The sequence below is a fragment of the Pteropus medius genome, unplaced genomic scaffold (genome assembly GCF_902729225.1).
Source record: "Pteropus medius unplaced genomic scaffold, Ma_sr-lr_union100, whole genome shotgun sequence".
NCBI classification, from domain to species: domain Eukaryota; kingdom Metazoa; phylum Chordata; class Mammalia; order Chiroptera; family Pteropodidae; genus Pteropus; species Pteropus medius.
This window is the reverse complement of record NW_024342542.1, coordinates 723,991-735,252: the sequence shown is the minus strand read 5'-3', so window position 1 is coordinate 735,252 and position 11,262 is coordinate 723,991. Positions and strand designations below refer to the sequence as shown.

The 11,262-nt window shown below is 34.2% G+C and overlaps 1 protein-coding gene across 1 annotated transcript in view; it reads right to left on the bottom strand.

Annotated features, from left to right (window-relative positions):
* Positions 1-1,679: 1,679 nt before the first annotated feature.
* The window catches only part of ZNF674 (zinc finger protein 674), a 21,713-nt gene continuing 12,130 nt past the window's right edge, over positions 1,680-11,262 (bottom strand). The window contains 2 exon segments of the mRNA XM_039866393.1: positions 1,680-3,505; positions 3,507-4,444. Of these exon segments, the coding sequence (XP_039722327.1) occupies positions 2,945-3,505; positions 3,507-4,444 (1,499 nt within the window). The 3' untranslated portion in view covers positions 1,680-2,944.

Here is an 11,262-nt window from a genome sequence, read left to right as displayed (position 1 = left end):
TCCCTTGGGCCATATGACCTAACATATCATATGGTGCTTGAAGTGTCTGTGGAAGACAGAAATCATGTATGGTGCCTTTGGAAGGTCTCTGTATATGAGTCACAGTACATTCCATGAGGATTTTGGAGCATAGTGATACCATCTTCTGCAGATAACTATTCTTTGAAGAAAGTTTCTAGTTTGCTATTGATTGTAATTTGGCATCCTCCTTTTGCCCTTTCCATGTCTTCCCTTTCAAAGTTAGTAACTATCCTGAATTCTAACACCAGAGAAAAGAAGAATTCCATAGATTAGATAGTATATTTGTGACCCTGGGGAAAAAAAGAGAAAAAAAGGGCAATTAGAAACTCCAGGAAAATAGCAAAAAATTATTGGAAATAATTTGCATTCTTATGATTTCCTCGTTTTTTAAATTTCTTGTTCATATTATTCAGTTATTTTAAAGACTATGACTTTTAACTCCTATGTCTGAATTACTTGTGGGTCTGCTTCTACAGACCACTTTTTCCTTAGTTTTGATTCTGGGTATACCTGGCAATTTTTTATTAAGTACCACTGTGCATGAGAAATTGTAAAAGGTCTAGATGACCTTTAGTTTCTGATAGGAAATTAAAGTAAGGGCAAATTACCTTAGCTAGCGAGCTAACTCAAGGTGGGATATCAATCTTTGAAAGATTTGCTACCCCCTAATTCCTTCAGAGGTGCCAACTGAATGTCTGTGGTGTTTACCAGGGTTCATCATCACTGGTAGTATCTAAACTCCAAGTTTGATCTCCTTGGCACATAATCCTGCTGAAAGCTCTGCTTAGTACTTCAGGCACTTGGCTGCTGTGCATCTCCGAATGTGTACCATGCTCCTTGCAGGAAAAAGTAGCTCAGTCTATTTGGCTTATTTCTCTTTACTTCTCTTGTCTCCATAACCATGCCACTCAAGTCCCACTGTCTTAGCTCAGGGTACCCTCAGGTCCTAGAAGCCAGCTGCAGTTCCTTGCCATGTGGGCTTCCTCAACATGGCTGCTTTACATCATCAGGCTAGCAAGAAAAATTTCTCTCCAGAATGCTAAGATGAACTTATAGAACATAACATAGTCATAGACATCCCATCACCTTTGCCATAATCTGTTGGCTAGAAGCAATTCTCAGTTCTGCCTACACACAAGGGGAGAGGACTACATAGGGCACAAATCTTTGGGGTCACCTATGATGTCCCTGATACAACTGCTGACAACAGGACAAGAAGAAGAGGAGAATATGAGAATTCACAAATATCACAATGAAAAGAGCTTTCTATTTGGTGTCATAAGTCAGTTTTGTCTCTTGTGGTATTTTTGATCATTCACTACATCTCTCCACACCTGTAAAATTTGTTAGCTGATAACTTATATCACAGGATTTGGTGGTTATAAAGAACTATGGAGATGCTTTCATTTTTATCAAAAAATCACATAAATTAAAATTATAGGAAACTTATTCTCAAAATGCAAAATACATACTCAAAACCATAGACTCAGACAACCACATGGAAAATGAACAGGTAATATGTATGCATATGTGAAAAAGAGGTCATTTTAAGAGAATGATGTTATATATTAAAGACAAAAGTAAATGGGAAGATGGATAGGAAAATAGAATCAAGTACACACAAGATTACTTTAAACAATTTTTTATTGGTTGTTTCTGGAGACCACATTAAAAATCATCAATAATCCCAACACCTAAATGATAATTTGCTTAATAATTTGATGTATTTCCTTCCTAACTTTTTGTTCTGTGTCTACTTACACACATACATCACCCAAAATATATATAAATATAAAACAAATATATATGTTTACATATAATTTTACTCATCAAAAAACTGCTATATTTCTACTACCCAGAATCACTAATATAAATGGTGAATATCCATCATTTATTTTTTTACAATGTAAATTGTGTGGTACATTGTTTTATAATCTGTCTTTTCACTTAACAGATTACCATGAACATTTCTCCAAATCCTAATACATGAAAAAAAAAAAGAATTCTTAATTGGTGCATATTATTCCATCTTTTTGATATATCATTTTAAATCAATTGCCTATTATTGGATATTCCATTTTCTTGCTATTTTAAATAATATCGCTCTTATGGGAAATACAATGAAAATTAAGAACCTTTTATTGCCTCATAAAATGAGGCATAAAATATGACCATGAAATGATTATTCCTTCTTAAAAGACAAAGTATTAAGTTATAAGCACTGTTCCTAAGCAAGGTGTGTCAAAACTTACTATATGTCTTTTTTGTAAGACGTCTGTATTTCTGCACTGAAGATGTTGATATGTATAAGATCCCCTGTTTGATTTCCTTTCAGGGATCATGCTGACACATCCTTTCTCACTCTAAGGAAGCAATTTTTCTATTTGCTTATGAAATAAACTGGGAGTTTGCCCTAGCTAGGATTAATATTTTATGCTTTATTATATGTTCTTTAAAAAATGTTATACTCTATTCCACAGTGAATATCTTAATGTTATAATTGAGTGCTCATTTGCAACCTTTGTACCTTTTCCACAAAATGTTTGGTATAAAATATGGAACATATTTCTCTCATAATTTCTAACATAATTTTCTAAACTCATTAAATTGTTAGTTTTTCTTCAGCATAAATACCGATAGGCAATGCCATTTACATTCTCTCTAAAGGCTTTCCCACATCAATATACTCACAGTTTTGCAACTTTTGAATTCTTTGATATACAATTTTCCACTCATGGGTAAAGAGTCTAGGTGAAAAATTGATCACATTATATGCTTCTGCAATTATACTTTTGTGCCTTTTAAGTTAAATGAACACTAAATAATATATGAAGAGTTTCTGACATTTTAGACATTTATAAGGTTACTTCCCAGGGTGAATTGATATATAATGAGGTATAATTACTAGTGAAATTAACCCACTCTAAGAGGTTTTATCTCCTGAATGGCTTCTCTGATGCTTAATGAGAGTTGACTTCCCACTGTAGGCTTTGCCACATTCTCTGCATTCATATGGTTTCTCTTCTGTATGAGTTCTATGATGCACAATGAGAGTTGATTTCACACTGAAGGCTTTCCCACATTTGCTACATTCATAGGGTTTTTCTCCTGTATGAATTCTCTGATGTTTAATAAGTTTTGACTTCCTACTGAATGCTTTCCTACAGTCACTGCATTCATAGGGTCTCTCTCCTGTATGAATTCTCTGATGTTTAATAAGTAGTGACTTCTCATTGAAGGCTTTCTCACATTCATCACATTTATAGGGTTTTTCTCTGGTGTGCGTTCTTTGTTGTACAATAAGTGTTGACTTCTCATCAAAGGCTTTCCCACATCTTCTACATTCATAAGGTTTCTCTCCTGTATGAATTCTATGATGGACAGAGAGGTGTGATTTTCCACTAAAAGTCTTTCCACATATTCTACATTCATAGGGTTTCTCTCCTGTGTGAATTCTTTGATGAACAGAGAGGTGTGACTTTCTTTCCCCTGAAACTTTTTCCACATTCACTGCACTCGTGAGATTTCTCTTTTGTATGCATTTTCTGATATTTTATGGGGGTGGGCTTCTCATCAAAGGCTTTCTCATATTTACTGCACTCAGGTTTCTCACCTGTATGAGTCCTTTGATGCATAAGGCTGGACTTACCACATTTGATACCTTCATAAAATGTTTGTCTAATGTGTGTTTTATGTCTAATAAGGTGATATGAACTCTTAAAAGCTTTTGCACATTCACCACATACAAATGGTTTCTCTCCTGTATGAGTTCGCTGATGTTTAATCAGAGTTGACTTCTGGATAAAGGTTTTCCCACAGTCACTCATAGTGCATTCATAGGGCTTCTCCCCTGTATGAGTTCTCTGGTGTACAATGAGAGTTGACTTCTGGTTGAAGGCTTTTGCACATTCACAGCATTCATAAGGTTTCTCTCCAGTGTGAGTTCTCTGATGTACAACAAGGTTTGCTTTCTGGATAAACATTTTCCCACATTCAGGACATTTATAGAGTTTCTCCACAGTTTGAATTCTCTGACTTTTATTAAGGGCTTGCTTAGGGTGGAGGCTTTTTCCATGCTGATTCAGTTCAAAGAATTTCTCTCCAGGTTGAGCTTTATCAAGATTAGAATGGAAGTGCAATTTCCAATATGCCTGACATTCATCATCTTTCCTTCTTACACGGCTTCTATTTTGACTAAGAAAATTTAAACAATGTTTTGAACACCTTTCCCATGGATAATATTTAAGGAGTCTTTGTCTTATAGAAACAAAGTCTGTGCAGGGATAAATGATTTTTCTGAATGTTTTGAATTCTTGGCCACATTCATCATTCATTGTTTCCTTTTCCATAAATGCAGCTTGCCACAGAGGTTTATCTGGGCTTTCCTTGTGGTTATCTATCTGGTCATCAACTTGCAAAACTTCTAGGGAGAAATGCAATGAATCATTAAATTTGTAAATGTTTCTACTATAATGTTCTGGGACAAAATTAATTCATAAACATCCTGCAGTATACTCCTATCAATGATCTTGAGCTGATGTGGATGGAGCCTCCTTATGCTCTATAACCACCACTACCAGCTCCCCTAACTGAAAATACAGTGAAATGTTGGCCCATATTTAACAAAAATAATTCAATATACAGTCAAGCTCAAAATCAAAAAAGGAAATTTATTAGGTGTCAAAAGTGAAGTGCAAATTTAAAGTGATGGGATGAACAGAAACTGAAGCTTGAGTTTTTGCAGGGGAATCTAGACCACAGGCCATAAATGTTCAAGAATGTAATTTGTGCTTAAAGCTGGAATCATGAGGGGCTTCCATGCTTGTGTAACAGGAACTAGAAAGACTCCCCACTGGTCAAGGAAATTGGAAATAAGGATATTATATACAAAAAGTAAAAATAAAAAATCCTAGTTCTGTAACCCAATCTGAATGATTATCAGTGTAGTACAGAGAAAACAAGATGAAAAATTAACCTAAAAATTGGTCCTGTTGTTAGTAAGTTCCTAGTATTGCCAAAATTTCCAAAAGGTATGTTCTTATTTTTTATAGCTTGGGGCTCAAAGAATGTCTATAGAAAACCAATTATCACAGAAGAGTTCACAGTAAGAAGTTTAAAACCTCACAAAGAAATGAATCATAAGAGAGAATCAGCAGATACATTTAAAGATACTCCCACATTCCTAGAAGTGTATCTAGTAGAATTATATGGACTTTAAAACGAAAACATTTCAAGTATTCCAAGAAATCAGGTAAGACCTGGACTATGGGTGAAAAACAAGAAATTTTGAAAAAGGAAACAAACATAGGTGATATAGAAAACTAGAGGTTGAACAGTAGATAGAGGTTGTATTAGTCACAGATAAAAATAGATTTAATGAATTATATGACAGATCTTGGGAAATCAACCAAAATGTAGCATAAAGAGTTAACAAAATGGAAATATGGTAAGAAAAATAGAAAAATAAGTTCTAACAAAGGTTTAACATAAAATCCAATTGGAACAATAGACAAAAACAGAGCGGCAATATGCCAAGAAACAGGTTGACAGAGAAGCCCTGAGACTGCTATAATTAGAAAGTCCTGCTTGCAAGGGTGGCCCTTGGCTGACATCTGGGAATGTGGAGTTCAGGAATGCCCCTATCATTCTCTAACTGATAAGGCTGCTTGTACAAACAATATGATTTATGCTGAACATTTCCTTTCCTGCTGGGAGTCTGGCATTTTGGTATGTGCTAGGCAGAGTTTGTGTATCTAACTAGCTTCCGATTAAAATCAAGGGTGCTGAGTCTCTAATGGCCTTCCCTGGGCATAAATATCATAAACATGTTGCTAAATTTTCACTGCTGGAAGAAGTGTGCCTTGTGTGACCTTTCACGAGAAGGACAGAATATAAGGAATCCCATATATGGATTCTTCCAGACTCTACTAGTGTCTTTTCCTCTTATAATCTAGTTGTATATCCTCACTACATCACTGTAATAAATTTTAGCTGTAAATACAACAATATGCCAATTCCCACGAGTTCTTCACAAGAATCTCTGAATGTAGTAGTGGTCTTGGGGACCTCCAATCTAGGCAAAATTTGAAGAGACAATGACTGACAGTTTTCTAGAATGGAAGAAAGGCATGCATCCTATCCCTGAATGTCCAGAGTCCTGAGTGTAGTAAATAAAGGCAAATCTACACTTAAACAAAGTTCACTGAAAACACAAGACTTTATTTATTTATTAAAACCACAAGATTTTAAAGTCGGAAAATAAGTATTGAAAGCTATCATGGAGAAATTTTTAAATGCACCTATAAGGAAACAGATCAACATCAGACTTCATCAGCAAAATAAAAAAGCCATAAGATTAAAGAATATGTTCAAAGTCCTGAGAGAAGCTGTCATCAATGCCTTGATAAATTATCATAAAGAAAGATGACAAAATAAAGACATTTTGGAAAAGACAAGACAGAAAATTTGCCAGCACAAAGTCTGGCTAAGAATAATGTTTGGTACTTAAATTATTTGAGAAGAAAATGACCAAAGGGGAAAAGGCCAAGAGGTAAAGAAAATCCAGCAATGGCAGGAAAAAAGAGGTAAAGAAAAAGCAGGATATATAAAAAATACAATAAAAGAAGAAATACAAATGTAGTAATAACACAATCAATATTAATTAAAGCCAAGCATAACAAATTACATTTTTAAAAATCAGCTCTTTGTTTTCAAAAGACAATTAGAGCAAAATGAGAGAAAAATATTGAAAATAAAATTATGGGAAGAGATATATCCAACACTAATAACCAGAAGAACATCGGTCAAACAATGCTTAATGTTATACAAAACCAAATGATCTTGATGACAAAAGCAGATGACAGAATATGAACATATTATAAAGCAATTTCACTTAAATAGATACAAACCTCTTAAATACACAAGGCAAACTGATCCTATTTGTGTGAGAAAAAATGTAATACATCTAATAATGTTAAAAATGTACACACCCTACTACTTATTCCATTTGTAGTTATACCATAGGGAAATTCTGCAAATGTGAATCAGTATACATGTACAGAATGGCAAAAAAGTATTAGAAACAACCAATAGATGTATGAATTAATGAACCATGATACTCAGAGACTAGAATGTTATACAAGAGTTAAAATGAATGAACTAAATGTAATGAATCAGCATAGGGAAAGTTTGAAGGGCAATGCTGAATACAGAAAGCAGGTTGTAGAAAGACTCCTATTGTTCAAGTATACTAATCTGGTAAGTTTATAAAAAGAATGTTATATTGATTACAGATACAAATATGTACTAAAAGTATAAAAACATGGATTAGAAGGATACTCACCAAATTCTTGATATTATTTGCCTAGGGAGAGAATGAGGGGAGCAGGACTCAGGAGGGGAAAGGGGGCTTCACTTTTATTTAAATAAAACTCATTACCACCAAATATCAAAATGTTAACATTTGCTAATTCTGGGAGGTAACTGTAAGGGTATGTTGTGATTATGATTTCCTACTCTTCTGCAGTTTTAAGAGAAATGCCTTAAGGTAGGACTTCTGGAATAGTGGGATGAAGACTTCAGTTAATCCTCTCCCCCATAAAAGCAATGAAAATACTTGCAAAATTACCAAAATACATTTTTCAGTACTTTGGAAATTAACCAAAGGCATACAACAAATTAATAAGCATTTACTGAAGAATAATCAGTGAACCTCAGTAAGAATAGCTAAGTCTGTGGTATTTCACTTGGTGCGATGCACTCCCCACCTCTGACCTCAAACTGCTGGCTCCCCAACTCTGTGATCCATTAGCAGTGAAAACTTGCAGTCTCACAGCAACTCGAACAGCTGACCTATTTTGGAACTCCACCAAAAGCTCCATCCCCAGGTTGCTATTACTATTTGATGTAACTTGGAGCTCACCTCCAAGAAAGAAAGGATACTATATGGTAACTCAAATCCACATGAAGCAATAAAGAGTACAGTAAAGGTAACGTGAAGGTAAATGTTAACACAGCAGGCCTGGCTCTTGACTGAGGTCTGGGAACTCAGTTTTGGGAACGTTCCCTATGTTGGTAAGACTATTTGCTTGAGGCACTGAACACCTGTTCTTTTCGGGGTCTAGATGCCTGACCATTGAAGTTTGATGATTTTCTGGCCTGAAGTGCCTATTTTTAGTGGGTCAATTTGGAATCTCCCACAGACAAAGTGCACTTGCCTTGGACTTGCCACTTGCACTTGGCTGTCTAGCTCTGCAGCATCTTAGCTTTGCATGAGAAAGGAGCAACCATCCCTGTGGAATTTATCTCTTACCAAGTACCCAGCAATACTCGTGAAATGATCCCACATTGAGGTACATGGAGAAATGTCAGAGAGCATGAGATAAAGGGGAAAAGATCTTATAAGCTTACAGATAGAAAAAAATTGATATTAAATATCAATAATTGGAATAGCTTCAGAGTTCTCAAAAGGAACATTAAAATCAGAGGACAATGGAGCAATGCCTTCAAAAGTCTAATGGAAAAAATGTCCATCCTAGACCTCTACCCTAAGCTCAACTATCCATCTAGGATGAGGATATAACAAACACTTTTAGATATTAAAAAAATCTCAAAAAAATTTATTTCCTGTAGACCTATATTCATCCTTTCTAAAGAAAGTAATGGAAGAATGTGCACCAATGAAATGTGGAAGACGGCATGGCATAAAGCAAATAGGGATTCTAACAATGCAGAAAGTAGAGAGGATCCCCAGAATAATGGGGAAGAGAGATGTCAGAATAGCAGCAGCTGTGCAAGTCAGAATGAGAATCCACCTACAAGGGAGTGATCAGATGGCTCTAGACAAACTTAAGGTATGACACTGATGGAACACTTGATAGCTCTGGAAGCCTTCAGAGTCAGTCTAGACAACTGGTCATTGAGTGTTTCTCTATGTAAGTACATAGAGAAAGAAGCAAATGAAAGAAATACAATAAATATTAACCAAAGGAAACAAAATGTTATGTAGGAAAGGTAAATTAATCATAGGTTACTACATGACTCAGATATGTATAGTCATAATGTTGTAAATAACAGTACTGATGGAAACCAAAGTTATGATATAATCATATGGAGAACACGGGGAACAAGTCTTTGTGTGTGAGTGGCAGAAGCAATGAAGTGAGCTAAATCTTATTCTTCCATAACAGAAAGTTCTGAATAATTTTTGTAAAATATAGATAAATTATAAAAAATAGTGATATAAAAAATACTTGCATATTCACCACTCATTAAAAAACAAATTATCGTTACTTCTGAAGGTTTTCACGTACCTATTTCATTCTCTTTCTTCTCGCATAATCACGATCCTGAATTTTATGTTTATCATGCTCTTGACTTTCTTTAGTTTTACCACATTAATTTTACTCATCAAACCTCAGACATGATCTACTTTGATAAAAATGAAACTTACTTTTCTTTAATCAAAAGACAATACTGTCTTAGGTCAGTAAATTTGAAATCTCAGATGAAACATAATTGTCTAAAAAAATGACCAGAATTAACAGAAGATACAGAAAGTGTGAATAAATTAGAAATTATTTTAAAAAGTATAAAATTTACTCTGTAATGTAATCAAAAGTCTTGCCTTAAAATAGGCCACCCTATCCAGATGTTTTTGTAGATGATTGCTATCAAACTCTCAAAAACAGGTAAATTTCAGTCAATCCAGTTTCACAAACTAGAAAAAAAGAAGGAAAAGTACCCAATCTATTTTATACAGCTAGTATAAACCTGAATACCAAAATAAGAGGACAATACAAGGAAAGAAGACCTAAGCTCTATCTCACTTCTGATTATTAATGCAAAACTCTTAAATTAATTACAAGTAAAGTGAATTCAATTAATTTAAAAAATGCTGCACAACTAAATAGAGTTTAGTGCAGGAATGCAAGAACAGTTCAATATCAGAAAATCTATTAATATAATCCACCAAATTAATAGGGAAAAATGCAAAAACATTTTCTCAATAAATGCAGAAAATAAGCATTTAAGAAAAAACAACATTCATTCATGATTTTTTAAAAAAATTCTTAGCAAACTAGGAATATAGAAGGAGCATTTGATGAAAGGTATCTTTCAAAATACCACAGCAAATATGCTTAATGCTGAAAGTTTTAGAAGCTACATAATCGCTCTGTGCCTCAGTTTTCTCATCTATAAAATGAAGATAACCAACTCTACAGGGTCATTTGGAGGATTAAGCTCTGTAATATGTACAAAGCATACAGAACAGTGCATTTGTGGCACATAGCAAGCACTCATATATTGCCCATCATTACATTACTATCATTGTCCTCATCATTATTTCCATTAAAATCAGAAACGAACAAGGAACTTGCTATCACTGCATCTATTCAATACTGTATAGGCCTTGACAAATACAATGAGATTTTTAAAAAAGAATTAAAAGGTATAATTGGAAAGGAAAATACAAAATTGTTTTTATGAAGATAACTGTTTACACAGAACACTCAAGAAAATCTAATTAGTATGAATAAAAGCATCAGAAAGGTTTCTGTACACAAGTTGAATAAATATTGTTAGCATTCTCATACACTAGGATTAACCTGTTAGAACATGCAATAGGAAAAAAGATCCCAAACACGATTGCAAATAATAAGTATAAGGTATCTAGGAATAAATTTAACAAAAAATGTGCAAGCACTTCCTGAAGAATAGTTGAAAATATTACTAAATGATGGAAGAGAAAAGCTGAGTAAGAGTTCACTGATAGGAAAATTCAATAGTAAAATGATGCCAACCCTGAACCTACTTCCAACTCTTCTCAAATACAATGCAATTGCAATTGGAATCCCAAAGCAGAGTTTCTATGGAACTTGACAAACTAATCCAAAAATATCTATATGAGAGACCAAAGAGTCAAAAGAGATAAGGGGGATTCATCCTACCAGCTATTAATAATGTTAATAACAATAAGATTGGTATAACAGTTGACATTTATATAGCATTACTGCCAGACACTGTTTTAAGTGCTTTATACATTTCAACCCATTAGAATACAGTTATAAAAGCATGATAATGGCAAAGGGACAAACAGACCAACGGGACAAAATAGAGAACCTAGGAACAGACTCACACATATATAAAACTTGACCTCTGCCTGAAATGACATACACCTTTTTGGAAAGGGTTCAATACATGACATGGTACAGGTGGATGTTCACATGGGAAAAAAGGTGA